This window comes from Polypterus senegalus, chromosome 15 (assembly GCF_016835505.1).
Source record: "Polypterus senegalus isolate Bchr_013 chromosome 15, ASM1683550v1, whole genome shotgun sequence".
NCBI lineage: Eukaryota > Metazoa > Chordata > Cladistia > Polypteriformes > Polypteridae > Polypterus > Polypterus senegalus.
The window spans coordinates 48,134,213-48,154,671 of record NC_053168.1 but is presented as its reverse complement, the minus strand read 5'-3'; the positions used below and the strand labels follow the sequence as shown (position 1 = coordinate 48,154,671).

At 35.0% G+C, this 20,459-nt stretch overlaps 1 protein-coding gene across 3 annotated transcripts in view; it reads left to right on the top strand.

The window, feature by feature from the left end:
- The window catches only part of creb5b (cAMP responsive element binding protein 5b), a 367,885-nt gene that overhangs the window by 256,860 nt on the left and 90,566 nt on the right, over positions 1-20,459 (top strand). For all 3 annotated transcript variants that reach the window (XM_039736762.1, XM_039736764.1, XM_039736765.1), the window contains 2 exons: positions 15,039-15,165; positions 19,880-19,990. In XM_039736762.1, the coding sequence (XP_039592696.1) occupies positions 15,039-15,165; positions 19,880-19,990 (238 nt within the window). The remainder of the gene's footprint in view (positions 1-15,038; positions 15,166-19,879; positions 19,991-20,459) is intronic.

Below are 20,459 nucleotides of genomic sequence, written 5' to 3'. Positions count from 1 at the left end.
ACTTCATAATTCAAGTTTATTAAATGAAATGATCTTGATTTTATAGACTTTTAATGTCAGCCTAGTAATTAGGAAGTGCTGGTATTTATATGTGTCAGTGTGTGATGGAGTGTTCTGTGAACTCATTATACATTAAAGCTAGGAAGAATATTCTATGCCCTGAAGATGATATTTTTCTAAAAAGGTATTAAAAATATGAATCCATTTAAAAAAAAAACTACCAAAATTTTATATAACCAGTATAACCAAAAGGTACAATGAGATCTTCATGTTAGAGTTAATGTATGGATACATCATACAGTCATTCGGATATTATTTTTTCATTTTAATTATTTTTTTATGTACTCGGGACAAGCAATTTTAAAAGATGTTTTATGTGCAAAGGTTTACATGCTATTCAGAATTTAACTAATATTTGTAGCCTAGGGTAAAATAAATTATACATTTTAAATCTGTCCAGATTTCACAACATATATAGGACAGTATTTAGTATTGATGTGCTGCTTGCAGTGCTTTCTTTTGATGTGCTAAAACATTTAAGCATTTTGAATGAGTTCACTTTGATGGTAACATATATATTATTGATTGTGCAAGATATTGAAACTAAAATTGTCAGTTCATATGTCCTATAGCAGTCTCCTGATTATAATAACACACCTATCTATACATTTTTAAGACACAGTACGAAGTTGCTGTTGGCCAGAAAAGCATTAAACGGGGAACAGCCCTGGCAAGGGCATCTCACATGGGGCAATTCGTAGGCACCAGTCAGCTTGACATGCATTTTGTTGGAATGTGGGATGAACTTGGAATAACAGTGATTTGCACATTTAGATGTGAAGAGAATATGCAAGGTCAACATAGGCAGAGCCAGGGTTTGGAATGTGAGCCCACGGCCCAGTCATGCTAAAGACAAATACATATATTTATTATACACATACTTCAATGTATTGGAGCAACATTATTTCTTATTTTACACATTTTACTCCACAGTATGATTCAATCTCGCCAGTCCAGAAATAAATTGCATTATTTCAAAACTTCTAAATCATATAATTTTATGAATAATTACAATCAATTGATTACTTTGAGAAGTGATATTAACATTAATAAACGAGTCTATGCAAAGGTAAAATAACATTTTTACTGCTTTATGTTCTTTATTGAGACTTACTTTATCATGTCACCATACAGAACAAGTGACCACAAAATGAATATAAATACAGTGCTGTATCGTACCACCCCATTCTGGAGCTTTTATCTCATACTAAAGAAGATTTCCTTTCAACTAGTTTTTAGTCCTTGAAACATTTATGCAGTGCTTTCTGATGTGCAAAACATGGACAATTAATTTCTTACAGTATTTACAGACTCGGGATGGTATATGATGTCAGTGGGAAAAATTCTGTGCACTACAATCTTTGAACTCTGAATTATAAAAAAAACCCTTGAGAAAGCTGATTTAAATAACCCATTGAGCAATACACTGAATATTATAGTAATCTCTAATTATCTGTTTTTAGATCTTTAACTTTTTTTTTTTAAGTGTTTTAAGTTCTGGATATTTTCCAGTTATTGTATTTTTTATCAATTTAGAATGACACTAATGTGTTATTGTATATAGTAATTATTAACTATTATTATTAATTATTATCACATCTGGATGGTCCCTTTATCCAAGGCAAGGAGCAGTAAACGTTTACATACATTTTTATGCAATTAGATTGAACTGGCAGCCTTGTGGTTTTAAAGTCCATTACCTTAACCACAAGGAGGCACCATAATGAAGCAGTCAAGAACTTTGTGATTAAAAGTTAAATTAATCATTAATATTATCATTATTGAATAACACTGTAGCCTCCAGAATCCTGGCTTCACTCCTTAGTCAAATTAACTATTTTTTTTACCTAGTCTCCCTATCTGTGTGTTTTTTTTTTTTCCAAATGCTCACATTTTCTCCCACATCTTAAGGGTAATGTATAATTGGTGGCACTATATTATGTTGGTGTGAATCAGTGTGAGTATATGCATCACCTGAGTTGGTTTGTGCCTTACATTCAGTGGTGCTAGGATAAATCCAGGCTGCCCATGACCCTGACTGGAATTGGCATGTTAAGCAAACAGACTGATGGTTGGACTGTTCCACCTACTACATTCATGAGCAGATGAAGAAGTGTATGTTGACTTGTCTTTCTTAAGTAGGGGGATAAAGCAGTTTTTGCACTAGCAATTTGCAGGGACTAATTCTTAAGCATTATCAGGAAATTGGTCAAGATGATTAATAAATAATGTTTGCTGAGGTGAGAAGCAGAATATTCTAAGTAGAAAAAAGTAGAAAAACTTAAAAAATTTTGCCCAACTTTCAACATCATGTGAAGTGCCCCACCAGAGGGGAGAAAACTTTGGATCATTGCTACACAAAATTCAAGAGTCACTGCAAAGCCATTTCTATACCTTCACCCAGGAATGTCAGGAATACAAAGATCACACATGGAGCAGTAGTGATGCATGAGGTCTACCAATGGAACAACCAGTGTGCGGACATGCTTTAAGATGCTTTGACTGACCTCCACTGGGATGTGTTCCAATCCAACTCCAGTGACCTCAGGGAATTTACAGAAGTGGTGATGATCTTCATGTTAAGGCTGTTAGGGAATATTGTCTCTTTGGTTACTGTTAGGAGCTTTCCTAATCACAAACTGTGAGTTAATATATCTGCTTGTACTGCCGAGTATAACTGTGGTCTTGTTGAGCAGTGTCATATGGGTTAAGTTGGGTGGTGAAGTAGGTGAACCAGACACTTGTGGCAAGATGTCTTGACCATCATGGACTACAGGAACAGAGACCCTGATGAACACAGATGTTATTGTAACTGAGGAGCTGAACTTATTCTATGCACTATTTGATGATGATGGTAGCACCAGCAGCCTGCCAGATGACACTGGCATGGCTGATGGATCTATTACGACCACCAATCACCCCCCAGTTAGAAATAACCAACCTTTTTCTGTTTCTGAGTACAGTGTGTAGAAAGCTGTGATGTGTGTTAACACCAGAAAAGCTGTAGGGTCTGATGGTTTAATAGTTTATGTGCTGAAGATCTGTGGTAACCAGCTAGCTCCTGTGTTAACCACTTTATTTAACATATCTCTGGCCTTGTCTGTAGTTCTTGCTTGCTTCAAAAGGTCCGGCATTGTACCTGTCTACTCACCCTTTTTATACCCAGTTTAAATTTTTAAGATCTGGCAGGTGCTTGTTTTGCCACAAAAGATGAACCAGAAAGACTGAAAACGAGCTTCATCTTGTCAGGAATTTCTCAAAATTATAATACTAGTCATCTATTATTTATATTTTATGTCTATTATTTAACAATTATTATACCTATATCTGCTTATATTACTGTAACATGTTGTATCTATTTATAATGTATATTTTTTACATTAATTGCACAATACTAAGCTGCAATTCACCATATACCCTTAAGCATGTTCATGTGACAAATGAAATCTTGAAAATCTTGAAGTACTGTATAGTACTTAAGACAGATCTGCTTCACGTGCTCTATATTAATGCTTTGTTACTTTTATTAAATATATGGGGGGTGTTTATTCTTTTGTGTGCGTGTAGCAGAATTGCTACATTTTAAAAGTTGAGTTTTATATACTCTATGTATGTCCCTTTCATATTGTAAAATTAAATATTGTGGTAAGTTATTTGCGTCTACTTAAGAAAATTAACATGACATACTTTATATACAGTACAGTGTGTATGTATGTATGTATATGTATATATATATATATATATATATATATATATATATATATATATATATATATATATATATATACACACCCACAGAGCCTTTAGTTATTTAGATTATAGTTGTCGGTCATGCAAATGAGGGAGATGCCGCAGTAGAATCAGAATAGAGCTTTATAATGCCTTTGCGTGAACAGGATGCCTAGAGGTTGTTAAAAGCCATGAGACTCTTGACTGAAAAGCATGTAATATGGCAGTAATTAAATTTATCCAGGATGGAAGGTTAACATCCCTAATCTTCTTTGAAGAATACCCCAGGGTGGACTTAGTCAGCAAGAAAAGCAAGCAGGATATCATTTTGAGATTCTGGCACCTCCAGAAGTGTTAGTCATTATTGCTCCAAATATTTGTAACTATGTTTTTCAAGAAATAACCAATTCAAAATCGGGAAGTGTTTGGCTAATTTTCTTGGATTTTAAATGTTACATTACCTTTGAATAAATGATTACATATTTGTATATTTAAGTAGCTGTAAAAGCTGAATTCAAATACAAATATATACTTTGTGATCATGGTTTCAAAATAAACTCTCTTGTTGGCTTGGAAAAAAGGAAAGTAAAAATATATTCTGTCGAGTTTAAAGTTTAACTTGGGACAGTTTATCTTAATTTTAAAATGTCCAAGAACAAATTTTAAAATAAAATGAATGTTCCTTAGTTGATTTTTGTTAAATGTTTTTAATGTGATTGCTAGCAATCTATAAAATCTCACAGACTGTAATGATTTACAAGATGTGATTATCACTTTTCATTTTTGCAAACTATTACAAATACATTGTGCCCCTGAGATTAAATGGTAGGAATAATGAAATCATTGAAAAGAATATGTGATTTCTTAAGGCCATTTGTTTGTAAGTAGTGGTGTATGACTTAAAACCAGCAGTTGTGTTACTGTAAAAGTCTGCTTTACCTTGAACTTGTATAGATATACAGTATGTCCATTTAATATTCATCAGTCACTGACTCCTATTGTAATTGTTACTTTTGTTTGTATTTTTTAGGAGATTGCATGATGTAAATGTGTTGTTTGAAAAAAAATCAAATGAACTATGCTTTCAGACAGCTGTAATTAAATGGATCATTTAAGGTGTGTTTTAAAGGTGAGACATATGAAGTACACTACTGTGATAGTACCTAAGTAAAGTAAATTCTAGGCATTTTGTTAATTAATTAGGCAAATGCTGATAATGCTAGGACACAACTCCTGTCTTTCTGAAATAACTCACATTCTAAAGTTACCATATTAAATGTAGTCTGCTGTCACTTTTGGTTGTAGTAGTTAAACATCCTATCATCAGAAATATTTAGTGCTTTTTGAAAGTCATTGTATAATTGCATGTATTTGGAGTTTGATGGTTGGTTCTGAGTTGGTGGAATGAGTTGCCTACCTCCATCTGTACTATTGACTTCCTCGGTGTATTTAAGAAGCAATTGAAGTTCCATCTGTGAATATTTGTTTAATTGATTGAAGAAAAAAAAAAAACCTGTGATCTTCCATATTGTTGGTTGATTTGTTGTTACATTAAGTTTAATTGCTTTATTAATTGTTAATCTATGATTGTAAATTATTAGTTATCACATCTCTTCACTTGTGGCAATCAACTTTTGTTACCTGTCCCACTACACTTGCTGAACAGACGGACGCTAGCCCAATGTTACTTGATTGTCTACCTCTGTTGTAAATCACTTTGGATGAAATCATCTGCCAAGCAAATAAATGGAAATGGAGGCTGAACAAGTGGTGTTAAGTGTGATTTTATATATATATATATATATTTTTTTTTTTTTTTGAGACCGACAGTATTAAAAGCATGCTGTACGGTGATGGGAGAGTGTTGGTCCAGGCCTTCTGACTGTACACTAGTTTACGTCCAGCTTCCCCAACCCTTCAGTTGTCAGTTGTTTAACCCTTGTTTTGTAATGGGGTGGAAAGTGTTATTTCTTTAAATATATGACAAAATTGTTAAGTAAAGCATATTGAACAGAGAAACTGAACAGAACAGTGGCTATTAAAGCTTATGGAATGCGGAAGCAATTCAAAAGTGGAAAGAAAGGATTTTTTATCCAATGGAGAGAAAACATTCTCCAAAACTTGAGAATTGTGGAGTGTGGAATTGCAGGTATATTTTTAAAACCTTTCAATCATCTTCATGCAGTATAAGGGAGGTTAATATAAGAATGTTGTGCCTGTTATGACAATTTGTACTTTAATTTTTGACTGCATTTGGTTTCATTACATTAGGGCACTTCATGATCACAAAGTGCATTGCTTTTATATTTTAAATGCTTAAAAAATTCAGCTTTATATATTATTTGAAACATATCCTGTAAAACTCGAATACTGAGAGTTTGAGAGAAAACAGTGTGCAAAGAAGCTGGTCATTTGACTTTTGTATTTAAGTGATGCAGGTGCCATTGGTACATGTTGGCAGCCCTGAATGGCCATACCCAATTAGCACCGGCTCCCCTGGGAATCTGCTGAAGGCTTGCACTTTTTGTAGCAATTTAAAGCTGATGATAATTTTCCCTAGTGCTGTTTCATTTTTGTTATTCTTGTCACAAGGCCAAGGTAAGGCTCATGCAGAAGAATAAGTTGCTCTGTGGCAATTAAAAAAATACATAGGAAGTAATTCTTTTTTTCAGCGCATGTAAAACCAAGTTAATGAAAGCGTCTTAAATAGACAGAAGGTGCAAATCCATGCAGCAGAGCTCGTACTTTCACACCTGCACATTTCTGCACGAAAGAAGTACATTACAGTATTTGATTTTAGGCAGTCACCTTAAACTGGAACCATTGTTGAAGACCTGAACTGTAAGCAATGATGGAAGTGAGTTATTAGCCACTTTGGGAAGCACTGGACGGATCTGGGATAATTTACTGTAATTAGTGGAAAATCTCTCCTTTCTGATTTTGATGTATGTGAGCAAATGTAAGGAGCACCTTCTTAGCTCATGTGCATTAGGTGTGTGCTCTTGACATTTGAATTTCATTTTAGCTCTTGATAAATATTCTGAGGGTGAAAGGTTAAAAGCCAGTCCGTTACAGCATCAATTAAAACAGCAAATTTTTTATCATTGCTCTGAACTTGGCTCATATACCATTGCTTTATACAATAAATGTTGATTTAATGGAGCTGTTAGAAGAACATTTTGAAACAAGAAGAAGGGTTTGAAGAAAGTTAATTCATAAGCAGTTACAATTAACTGTTCTTTTAGCCAATTAACAAGCAATATTTCAATATGCCTTGAATTCTAAAATCAACTCAGTGTCCTGGGCATTTAGACTTTGGTCACTTCATCTCACTAATACAATGTACTTTGGTCCTTCTTTCGAAGAGATGTCTCCTTTCCTTTTCACGTTGCATACTTTCCTAATTTTTAAATGAATCTAATATTGTATTGATGTATTATAATTAATTTAGAGACAGTGCACTTTAAAGTATTTGTGTATGTATTACTACCTGAATTCATCCTTTATCATTTACATACTGTATATATATATTTAATTAGGTTGATGAAATAATGGAATATAGCCAGTACAGTTTGATTCTGTGGATGATAATGTTGAATTTGATGTACAAAGCTGTCAGTTCAAATTAAGGAAAGTGTTAATTTTTAAATGATATAAAATGGTCATAACAAAGCATAACATTTTGAAGCATGCTTAATCCAATTAAGAGTTGTGGGGATGGAATTGAAATTATCTCAGCAGTCTTGGAAACAAAATAAAAAAACACCTTGGATAATCTCCTAATCCACTGAAAGGCACTCCCACACACTCACGCTTATTCTGTGTAACTAGTCTTTTTTTTAAATCAAAATATTTTTAATAAACTAAAAATATAGTTCCTACCGCACAACTGCAGAAAATCTGTTTTTTCTTTACTCTGTTTTAAATTGTTAAAATGTGTTAACTTTTGTTTCAGAATCATCTTTCCGCATTTCCAGTACGTCTAGATTATTTAAACAGATTTATTTGAACACTAATTGGAAAGCAAATTTGCCACACAAGTCTGAGCAGTTTGCTCATAGGATTAAGTTTGACTTTTGGAAAAACAAGAGTTAGTAGAGTCGTGTAATTGATGGTTTTATATCAGCTAGGGTCAGATTATTTGGGAATATGTGAAAGACAATGAAGAGTAGAGCACTTGTGGCATTTACACATAAATTAGTACAATTTATATTGTATAAACTATAAAGCAAGTTTTAAACTGTGAGGCAGGGACTCACTGGAGCACAAGACTCAGCAGTGCATACCTTAATTTGAAATTGCACTCACTGTGGATACTGTCATTTGTTCCTTCCTCCTGATTTTAGTGAGTGTGAGTTTATTATTATTATTATTGTTGTTATTACTGGTACCAGTATCTCAAATTTCCTAATGAGCACGAGTGGAGGAAAAAAAAGAATGAAAGACTACTGAGTAGTGGTTAACTTGCAAACGATGAAAAGACATACGGTAACCAATGACACCACTCTAGACAGTCTATCCACCCTGACCATAACTCCACACAGAAGATGCTCTGCCAGGTATTTGTCTGGGATGTTCCCCTTATTGTTCTTCCCAAATCCTGATTGTCTATAGCCATCTCCCATCTTTTAGAGTACAATTCTTGGCAATGTTAACTTTTTTACAATTAAATATGAATGATATAAAATGAATCACAGTCCTCGGGCAATGTTTAAGAATTGTGCCTTTCAGCCTCCATGACAGTCTTTTAGTACCCTAGTGGTGGTGTTTCAGATTAACCGGTATGAATTTCTGGTGTTTACTTGTCAATTTTAAAGTGACTAGACTACCTTTTCCATTGTTCCTACTCTCTTGTGATTTGCTTATTTTTGTGTTATTACCTTTACTTAGGTTACACATAATAAAATAGTTAATATCTTCTCCTGGGCTCTGATTTTGTTGTTGGCCCTCAAGCACTGTTTGCTAAAGCAGCCCATACAAATCCACATTTTTAGCAAATTTTGTGCAAACAGCATCTACCCAAAAAACAGACACTAATGCTATTAAAGGTCTGCTGAGTTTTTTAGACATATAGAGAGTTGTGGTCAATTATAAATACCATTTTATTTACATGTGGTTAATTATAAATACCGATGTGAGAATACACATATCAAGAAGATGATTTGCTTGAGAAAAGCAAAAGAGTAGTCAGGAGGAAGCAGGGTTGTAACAGGGAAAAGTACAAAAACCAGAGCATCATACATTTTAAGGAAAAACTGGAGGGAATAGTCTGAAAATGAAGCCAATTAGAAACCCGTAACATAACATAATAACCTCTGTTTGAAGCTAATCTAACCTAAAGTTTTGGTAACACAGACAGAGGTTTAGCCACTGAGGGATACCAGATTGTGCATCACCACTGTATTTATACTGGACCTGATGGTGTCACTGGTAGCGGTGATTGTGATAATGTGATGGTAAACAAAATTGCATCATGGAAACAAAAATAAAACAATAAGACAGTAATATATAAAGCTAATCATAGAACTGAATTCTACATAATAAAAGAACTTCTAGAATTCATAAGATCCACGAAAGGATACCACACAATTCTAGAAAGAAATTAAAAAACAAACAGAATCCCATCATAGAGGAAGTGTAGCATTAGCAGCAGGCCATATCTAAATAAGCAAGCCCTACAAGCCCCATCAGAGGAACAAACTGCAGGAATGAAAGTGACACAAATTCAAATGTGCGTTATATTTTTTTGAAAATAATTTTTCTCTTTTTCTCAAATGTTAAAATTGCAAAGACAAAGTATATTAATATGTCATTGTGATGAACTATACTATTGCCCATTTGGAGTGGTATATTTTATTGTTTAAACTAAAAGGCTCTAGACCATCAGACACATTTGATCTATTCTGTTGAGGGCTACTTGGAGATGAACCAACTTTACTGTCGCAAGTAGTCCTATCATCAAACAACACGGTTACCTGCCCATTAGTGATTTTGCAGGTAGTGTTACAATTTGCCTCATTAAATATGTTAAGAAAAGCCACCATATTTGATTTGCAATTAGCACAATGTTTCTAGAGCTGCACAGTTAATAGTAAATGAAGGATACTTTTGAAAGAAGGTACAATATTAAGGATTTTTGTTGTGCAGAACATTTTATTGTATTTGTAGTGGCAGTGCATATTCAGGAGAACTAAACATGTAAAGTCTGTGGATCTTTGGAGAATGAATGTACATGTGATGCTAGAGCTATTATATGACAGAAAACATATTGTCCTTCCAAGGCTACATACAGTATATGCACAGACCTAGACGGTGTATTGCAAATTGCAATAAACAGTGAAACATTTAAAGGTACAACTCCTGAACTTGTGGTTTCCTGCTGCTTTGTGTGAAGATCTTGTAGCTGACCATGATGTGCTACTTTTAAACATGAAGATTAGGTGCCCGCAGCACAGGAAAATTGTGCACCTCAGGTTTTGACTTTATAAATTCTATTACTTACTTCCTGTCTTAGTCCAGTTGCCTTATACAGATCCCTAATTAATGTTACAGTAAATAGACTAATCAATTCTGATTTGTGAAAAAAGTAAGGCATTTGTGAAAAAAAAAATTCAGTTACCTTAACTGGGTTTCATCTTAAGTATTTTTTGCTAACAACATTGATACATTTATCAGAAACGTTGAGATGTACAGTAGAACAGTACACTATGCAGCATATATATATTGAGGAGTGCAGTGTTGATTTGTTTCCCATGTTATGAGAATTTCGTACAACAGAATAAATTCAGTCTAGAAGTGAACAGAACAACAATAATCCATTACCTTTGTGGCCTTCACAAGCATTTCATGAAGCAACATTAAAGCAGCAATGCAAAAAGCCAAGACTCAATATGAGCTGAATTACATGCCTTTTGAAATGAAACAAGCTCCTGCGGAACTCGGCAGCACCAGCACCAGGTCCAAGAATCAAACTAAATGTTGAGTTTTAATACTTTGAGACGATGCTTGTTAACTGGCCTTCTGATTGCATATTAAAGGATAAGTTTGGTTTTTCAAGTTATTTCATCACAATAATGATAAATGCTAATTCACTATATACAGTACAGTTACCTTTTAAAGTTACTTTCTCATTTTTAAAAATACATAGTCTGCTCTTGCCTTTTATAATTGATATGATGGGTAACGAGGTTCCATCATAAAGAAGAAAAGCCTTAAAACTTTCTGAATTTATCCACTTTAAAGCACCAAAGTGTTTGAGTTCAGAACAGATGCTTTCCACTTTTCTGATATGTGTTTGTGACAAAAAAAGCAAACTGGACATAATAAATTTTATCACAGATTCATGGTATAATTTTCTTGAGGTAAGGATACATTTCCTGCTTTGTCTGCAATTTTGTTTATTCAATGATTATGTTCTGCCATGGCTTGTAATAACAGAGGTGAAATCATATGATTATTTTTTTCCTAAATGGCGCCTATTTTTAACATGTTACATTGTGTGTTGTTATTTTGCATAGTCTGCAAAGTGAGATTCACTCTGATTGGCAGCAACATGGTAAAGAGGGCACATAAAAGAATAATTGTACCTTTTACACATAACAATAACTGAATGAATTGAACAGATTATACTGTATTGCAGTTTTTATAAAATGTAATCAAATTCAATTAATTTTTTCTAAGAGCCAAGCCACCTGCACATCAATACAAAGTTTACAGGGCCAATAAACACTTGCCATTGTGCATTTTCCATAGTGCTTTGAACACCCTTCTAACAACGTGTATGGCAATATGCAGACCTTACACATTGCAAGCAAGTTGCCTTCATGCAAACCACTAGTTTTTCTGGTGTTGTTGGTGTGACTGACGGCACACACATAAAGATCCTTTTTCAAAGTGGACAGGACCATACACAAGAATGTAATCCTTGTGACATCACCCTGTTGGTCTTTGCTAAACAATACGAAAACTTCACAGAAAATTAAGAAACAGAGCTGTTCACAGACACAAATCAGGTAGGGGAAATGAGAGGGTTTCAGAGACACTGAATCCCAATTTTCAGGTAATAGATGACACAAAGAACAGGTCATCCCACAAACCTCAACAAAAATGAAATTTACCAGAAGAGCAGTGATGAGATCAGAACAAGTCTTAAGGATTTGCAGCATAAGATGGAAAAAACTGAGTGGGTCAACAAGGACTCAAGGTACTCCACCATGGTTTATTGGCAAGGAGGAAGCTGTGTCTGAAAAAAACCCACATGAACTGCCGTCTGAAATAATATGACACAGAGGTCTGTGGTCTGAGGAGACAATTAAGTTATCTACCATATAACCATATGTGGTGTAAAAAGGACACAACTCGTTACTTACAAAATACCGTCCCCACACTGAAGTAAAGTAGCAGCATTATGTCATGTATGGAGTTCAGTTTCATCTGCAGGAGCTGGTAATTTGTTCAAAATAGAGTATAAAATGTATGGTGTTAAATAAATTGAGAGATATATTGGAGTAAAACCTTGTACAGTCTATCAAAGATCTGAGACTGGAACAATTCATATTTCATCAAGACAACGGTCAGTAACACAAAGCTAAAGCTACCAGAATGGCCTATTAAGCTGACACTTCCTGAGGCATCAGGCAAAATCTATGGTAGGAATTTAAGATTGCTCTGCACTGGTGCTCTCCAGGGACCTGCATCAGATAAATCAACTTTATAGGGAATAGTGTTCCTACTGTATGTATAGCCTGGAAAATGTGGAAAAATTAGTTATAACATGCTTAATGCTTTAGCTAATTCAGTTCAAAATGGGCAGCAGGAAGAATGTGTATCTCTTCAATAATTTCAGTTTTGCATTTTTATTTATGTTTAAAATAAATGTGATTATTCCCCACAAAGGTTTTATTTCAACTATCCAAAAAAATCAAATTTAAATATGTGTTAAGTTTTGATTGTACCACAGCAAATTATAGTAGCACTTAGGACTGGGAGGATGAGGGGCAGGTGGTAGTGAATAGCTTCTATACTTAATAATGTAAAAATATAAAATCACAGCTATAAGAATCAGCAGTGCTGAATGTCAAAAGTGCAATATGCAATTGTGAATTTTGTATTTAACCCCCACACACACACACCCAAAGACCCCCAGCCCCAAATTCATTTCCAAAATCATGATTACTTAAAGGAAAATCACAGAAATGTGTGCAGAGGGTTGCTGACTACCATAATGCCACAAGATTCTTTAACTCTGTATAATGTATGCTATAAATAAATGTGTAGAATATCTGTCCCTCCTCTCTCTTAGCGGTCCTTTGACACAGAAACAATGCTCGTTTAGGTTATCTGTGTGACCTGAGATGGTTACGTTTTCTAGTCCTTGAGCCATTGATCTGGGCTCTCTCCTCTGTGTCTTTCTGTTGCCATCTTTTGTCTGTCTTGTAACCGTTGGTCGGCATTAGCAAAAAAAGAAGTTAAGTGAGTGCCTATTTACATTAATTTAATTTGTTGTTAGTTCAAAAAGAATGACTTAGTGTAATTGTATGTGAGAGTGAGTGTGTGATTCCGTATGGGCTTGTTTCCTGTCTAGCGCCAAATGTTGAAAATTTACGATTGAAAAATGTGGTCAAATCTGTTGAAATAATGTTACATTTATAAAGAGGCACAAATATACTGTAGATAACTTATTGTTAGAATGTTTGTAATGCATTATCCTTCTAATGTTATAAGGTCTAAATAGCAGAGGTTCAGTCAAACAGTAGGCACTGCATTCTAGCAGAAGTCAAATGTAAAGTCAAACAACAAATCTAAGCTTGGTTCTGTTTGATGGCAATAATTAAAAAAGTGTCTTGTGCCCGTAAAGTTCCAGGAGGACAGGTGTCAGGAAGATAAAAAATTTGAGGTGTGCTAAAAAGCAATTTTTAAAAGCAGTGCAAAATGTAAAAACACAGAGAAGGACACATTTACATTTGATTATTGTTATTTGTTTGAATAAAAGGCTGTAATTTGGAGTTCATTGCTGTTGGAATATTCAGACTAGACCTGCCCAGAACACTGGCATTAACCCTTTTACCTCCTCTTTGTACCGCAATCAACATTCTGGATTAATCAAAATCAAGTGTAGAAAGCATTGTTTTGCAGAAATTTTAAAGTGTATATGCTTAATAATTTAGCTCCTTGTGGTTCATTAAAGATTATGTTCCTTTGACCATCATGTTCTTTGACTGTCGTGTTTTTTGTAATCTACATCTGTGACAAATACAGTATGCATTTACAAAGTGATATAGATGTTACAGCAAATGATAATTTAAGTAGTGACACTGTAAAAACATGTACATGCAGCATGAAACTTTAGTCCTGCACAGAACCACGACTTGCGGATATTCAGATGTGTGCCTGCTTCAGTTTAGACTGCATGCTATAGTAAAACCCTTATTTGGCTTTTAGCTTGTATAAAAGAAAAAACATCAGACACTAAATTTTTCTGGCCTTCTGAATAGTTAGTTGGCTGTGCTATGTTTAGCACTACATAAAATGGGAATCTAAATTATCAGTAGGGTCACCTTTTCAGGTTGAATTTCAGCTAAAAGTACTGGTAAAATCTTTGTCACAAATTAGTTTTAAGGATTTATACTGTGGTAGTTTTTCTGCCATTTTTGGTTGCAGATGAAAATTAATAATTGTATTTATGCTGGTCTCTTTTCTGCTTATTGCTATCACTTCTTTTAAATGAACTTTGTAATATTTGAAATTGCAAAAGTGTTTGAAGTGGTGCATTAATACAAGTTAAGTAATTTGAACTCTCCTATGCCTAGTCATAGCTGCCAAGCAATCATAGGTTTTATATGCTCTATAAAATAAATTCTGTGAGTTAGGGTGTTTATGTGTGTATGTAAGGGTGAACTATACAGCATTAGCTTTATGTTAAAGAAAAGCTTTCCAAGTAATACTAATTATTAGCTGCCCAAATAAGTAGGGCATTTTTCCCTCCAGACTATGAAATCTGTAAAAGAAGGAAATTGCTTAACCAATAAAAGAGATGCTTAGAAGGCAACTTTCAAATTCTACACATATTAGTAAGACTTTGTGAATATATATGTGTAATTATTCTAACTTTCATTACCAGAAGTCACAGAAGTTTCTCGGAGCAAATGAGATACAATTTTTATTTCAGAATGCAGATTAGCAGTTTAATTCATACATGTATACCAATTCATTGTTGTGTTTTTATTTATTTATTTATCTTTTGTCTTTAGGCCAGTTCCTGGCTCTCTGTCTTCCTTACTTCATCTTCGGAACAGACAAAGACAACCATTGCCTGCCTCAATGCCAGGAACGTTGCCTGACCCCACCATGCCAGGGTCCTCTGCAGTACTAATGCCAGTGAGTATCTTTCTTTTGAAAATCTTAAGTTGCTGTGTAATATTTTTTTTTTTTTTTAATGTTCAGGTATGTCTTTGCTGTACCAAAATCTGATTAATACCAAAAAATCTGAAAACTAATCACTTATTAATGAAAACCCTGTTTTCATATCACTCAGTAAAAGTCACTCACATACACAAGCACACTGCTTTTGGGGAAATTGTGGAGTCCTCCATATGCAGAGTATCAAAGCCTACTGTCCCACAGGGTCCTTCTATGATTAAATAATTGTTCAGCTGACACAATTCTTTCTAGTTTGTCTCACTATAAGTAACTACTAGAGATGATGTTAGCAGAATAGGCTGTGGAAACTCATGACCCTGTATGCAAATAAGTGGGTTTAGCCAGTGAATTAGTGAGTGTGTAGTTGTACTTGTCACCAGGTAGTGTGTTTTGAAAGGCATTCACATATTTTCAACCAATCAGAAATTTCTCTCAATTATTTTTACGCTCAGCTTGTCAATATACTGTGTGTGAAAAGTGTAATTTAAATCAATTACTCTGGAGAAAGAGTGTTAACTTTAGCAAGAAGAGTATCATTGATTTGCCATCCCACCCTTTGACATAATATATGTTTAATTTAAACAAGTGGTTAAATTCCAGTTTTCTGAAATTATATCCTGATGAAATTGAAGCTTTATTATTTATCCCATAATGCATGTTATCCAAGATATTATACCTTTATGATTAATATTGACAAAGTGACTTTTAATCCTCCACAAACTGTTCATAATCTTGATCTGTGTACTGTATAAGTTTACTAACTAAAACTGCATTTTTCCATGTCTGCAACATTGTTTGCTCTCACCCTTCACTTAACAAAGGCATGACAAAAGATTTGTTTATGTTTTCATCACTTCTAGACTTTTTAAACGCTTGATAGACTACAGTCTATTCAATACACCGACACAAGAGTTCTTACTTAACACTAAGTGCACAGAGCATATCATTCCTGTTCTTTATCAGTCTCACAAGTTCAAGCCAGTTGATTATACTCTTAATAAAACACCCTCAAACCTATATCCAAAAAGAAAAATACTATGAAATGCAAACATACAGTATATGCAGTTTTATTTTTTTAATAAATATACATTTCTTATAGTGTCAAAAATGGTTCAGTCTGTGGTTCTTCTATCCCAGGTCATTAGCTGTACTTTGTAATGGATTATGTATCACACAAACACTAGTCACTAAGGTGAAAAACCACACAGGTCTGATGACAGATCCTCATTGCAAATACAATAAAAACCAAAATAGAATATGGGAAATCCAAAGCTGCAGCCCTAAAAACCTTATATTATGGTAAAATAATTAAACATCTTCATTGATCTACAGCAAATGCTGAGACTGATGAGTAGGCATTTCAGCTCCAAATCTAGGGGCCTTATTGCTAAAACCTCCAAGTCATATAGTAGGTATGTGTCTTGAGATCATATTGTGGAGGAAACCACTTACAACTTTAAACTGTAAAGAAAAGATCTTGCTTAACCACCAGAGAAATGAAGAAAAGAAAAATGTTACATTAAAAAGCTTAGTTCAATTAAGAAAGGTAACATTTGTGAAACTGTCCGTTGTTTTCTTTTTCTGCGATCCAAATTATCACTGAGTAAGTGTGGCTGTGTGCATAGCCTACGCTCTGTCCAGGGCCGTTGCCTGCCATACTTGATTAGGTTAGTATGAAACGTTTCAGTAAAAGCAGACAGATTTGCTTTGCATTTTCATATCTGATAAGGATAAAAGCAACTGAGTAATTTGCACACTTGCTCAATCATGCAATGCTTTCATCATTGAATTGTAATTTGTAATTGTATTTATCCGTTATATTGACATGACTGACATCAGCTGGACAGTACAAGACATATTTGTTTGTAGCATGATGTGCAATGGTGTAAATGGTTCCTCTACATCATGAGTTATTTGGACTTAATCTATATAACGGTTATTCTAAACAAGCAAGGTATCTGTGAAAATTTGGATTGCTTTATGGTACTTATTGAATTCTGTCTGGCTTTGTACAGTAATAAACTTTAAACTGAAGGTGCAATAAAGTAAATAAATAGGCAAAACAAAAATACTTCTGTGCAAAGTGTTGTGTAGATTTAGAGAGCTTGAGAACTGAAATCATCCCACACTTCACCATATATTGACAGGACCTAGAAACAGCAACTATCAGTATGCTACACCAGATGTAATATCCTATTATTGGCTATTTCCGGTGTCAGTCTATTTATGTCTGCAAGAAACTGTTGCTCATAACTTGGCAAATATTCTCACCGTGTACTGCCACAAGAAAGGCAGTGGAATTAATTACTGTAGACTGGACTAATAGATAAAAAGAGGAAATAGTGATCTGAGAAATTAGCAGCAGTAAAAAGGCATAGAAAGTAAAAAAAAAAAATCACTAAATCCAAAACATTAACTAGCACTGAGCAAAGTTTTTTCTTCATAGACTCGAGTGATGATACACCGCTGCACAGGTGTCTGAGGTCATGTGATGGCAAAGGAGCCCAGTTGCTAACAAGATGAAAGCTTGCATGAAAAACAGAGCCAGAATATTAGCACAAAATTAATAAAAACAACAATAAAATGTTTTATTGCATGAACATACTAATAGCCCTTCATTCCTCCCAGCTCCTAGATGATAGATAGATAGATAGATAGATAGATAGATACTTTATTAATCCCAAGGGGGAAATTCACATACTCCAGCAGCAGCAGCATACTGATAAAAACAATATTAATTAAATAAAAATGCAGTGCAAGTTAAAAAATGCAAGATGGAGAGTGCGAGGCAGGTATAACAGACAATAACTTTGTATAATGTTAATGTTTACCCCCCCTGGAAGGAACTAAAGAGTCACATAGTGTGGGGAGGAACGATCCTCTCAGTCTGTCAGTGGAGCAGGACGGTGACAGCAGTCTGTCTCTGAAGCTACTCCTCTGTCTGGAGATGATCCTGTTCAGTGGATGCAGTGGATTCTCCATGATTGACAGGAGCCTACTCAGTGCCCGTTGCTCCGCCACAGATGTCAAACTGTCCAGCTCCGTGCCTACAATAGAGCCTGCCTTCCTCACCAGTTTGTCCAGTTGTGAGGCGTCCCTCTTCTTTATGCTGCCTCCCCAGCACACCACAGTGTAGAAGAGGGCACTCGCCACAACTGTCTGATAGAACATCTGCAGCATCTTATTGCAGATGTTGAAGGATGCCAGCCTTCTAAGGAAGTATAGTCGGCTCTGTCCTCTCTTGCACAGAACATCAGTATTGGCAGTCCAGTCCAATTTATCATCCAGCTGCTCTTCCAGGTATTTATAGTTCTGCACCCTCTGCACACAGTCACCTCTGATGATCATGGGGTCCATGTGGGGCCTGGGCCTCCTAAAATCCACCACCAGCTCCTTGGTTTTGCTGGTGTTCAGTTGTAGGTGGTGTGAGTCGCACCACTTAACAAAGGATGAATATCCATTGGTCCAATGCTCTGTAGACTCAGTAATATCCCTATTTGTTCTATGTTTGAGTTACATACAGCTCAAGTCCCCATGGTCAATGGTCAGCCCATAATTACCGTATAGCATCCATATTGTGCCCTCTCCTGGCATCACCCCCAAGTATAATTTATTTGGTTTGTTTGGCCCTTCAAAGAGTTATGTCCTCAGTGTACACTCATTAGGTAGTTTCATGTGAAACTAGGTTCTGGACTATGCTATATAGGCTCATCACCACAAAGTAACAACCATCTTGTAGCCCATATGAGTTTCTAAGGCGTCATCTGTTTACAAATACGCCTTCATTTAGTGCCTCAACGTCTCAGTACATTAAGGACATAATGTATAATGGCATAAAAATACCTGTATTGTAAAAAAAAAAAAAGTTAAAAACCATCTTAAATTCAGTGTTCATCTGAAAACACTTGAAGCATGAGGATACCAAAAATGAGATTTCAGAAACTCTAAAAAAGAAGCAGCAATATTAGAGAGTCTTGCACATCTCAGATTATTTCAGAGAAAATAAAAACTGCTAAATTATTATCCTAAGTTTTAAAACTCCTTAATTTCTAGCTATAGATGTATAGTCTCTTTTTAAATAAACACAATTTTTCATTTTAATTTAAATTTAATTTAATTCCATCCATCCATCTTCCAAACTCGTTTTATTCTGAGTAGGGTTGTGAAGAAGCTGGACTATCCCAGCAAGCATCAGGCACAAGGCAGGAGCAACACCTGGACTGGGCATCAGATCCATTGTAGGTTGAACACACACACACACACACACACACACATACACTTACTAAGGAGGAAACCCATGTGGACTCGGGGAGAACATGAAAACTCCATCAAGATAGGACGTGAACCCCGGCATCTTTATTGCGAGGAAGCAGCACTACCACTGTGCCACCAATTTAACGTTTGGTAATACTGTAGGCAAGACAAATCACTGAAAGTTAGCTGATAAAACAGTTTAAACAAATGAATATAACTGGGCTTAAATATTGTCTTAAAATGAACAACAATTATTGCAATTTTCAAAACTTTAAAATTATTAAGCAGAATTTATTTAGTTTCACTATTATAACTGAATTTCCCATGCTCTTACTTAACTTGTTTGCCACAAAGCATTTTAAATAACTTAGAATGACTTCTAATGTGACACTAAAGATGCTATTTTTTTGTTTTGCAGATAGAAAGGCAAATGGCAATGGGTTCTAACATGATGGGCTTACAGGGTCCAAACCTCAATAACTCCTGTGCTTCTCCCCAAGTCCCTTCTATGCATTCTGAAGCAAAACTGGTAAGAACAAACCTAAGAAGCTGTACTTGGCACAGTTTGCAATTTTTGAAGTTGCTGAAAATTGTTTCCTGAAAGGCAAAGTTATTTCACAAAAGACACACCAGATTTTGCTATTTTTCTCCAGTATTTCATCAGAATTCTTGTCCAGTTCTTAACCTGTTTCTTTCATATTTTAGTCCATTTACTGTATTTCAAAAGTTCTTTACAAAGGGCTTTTTGAGACCAGTAGGTTTACAATGGATCTTTCACTCTAACTCATCTAGCTGAAATGAGGAAGGGTTTATCAGTTATCAGGGCTAGGTTCCGTGTCAAGAAAATTATGCCAAACGTATGGTGGAGTTCTTTCAGCATAAGTAGCTGGACCTAAACTCCTTCCTTTATGATGGGCCAAGCTTATGTGTGTGGAAGAGGTAGGGCTAACACTGTTTAGATTTGCCCTCAAAGGCTATTCTTTTCTCCCAGGAACTTC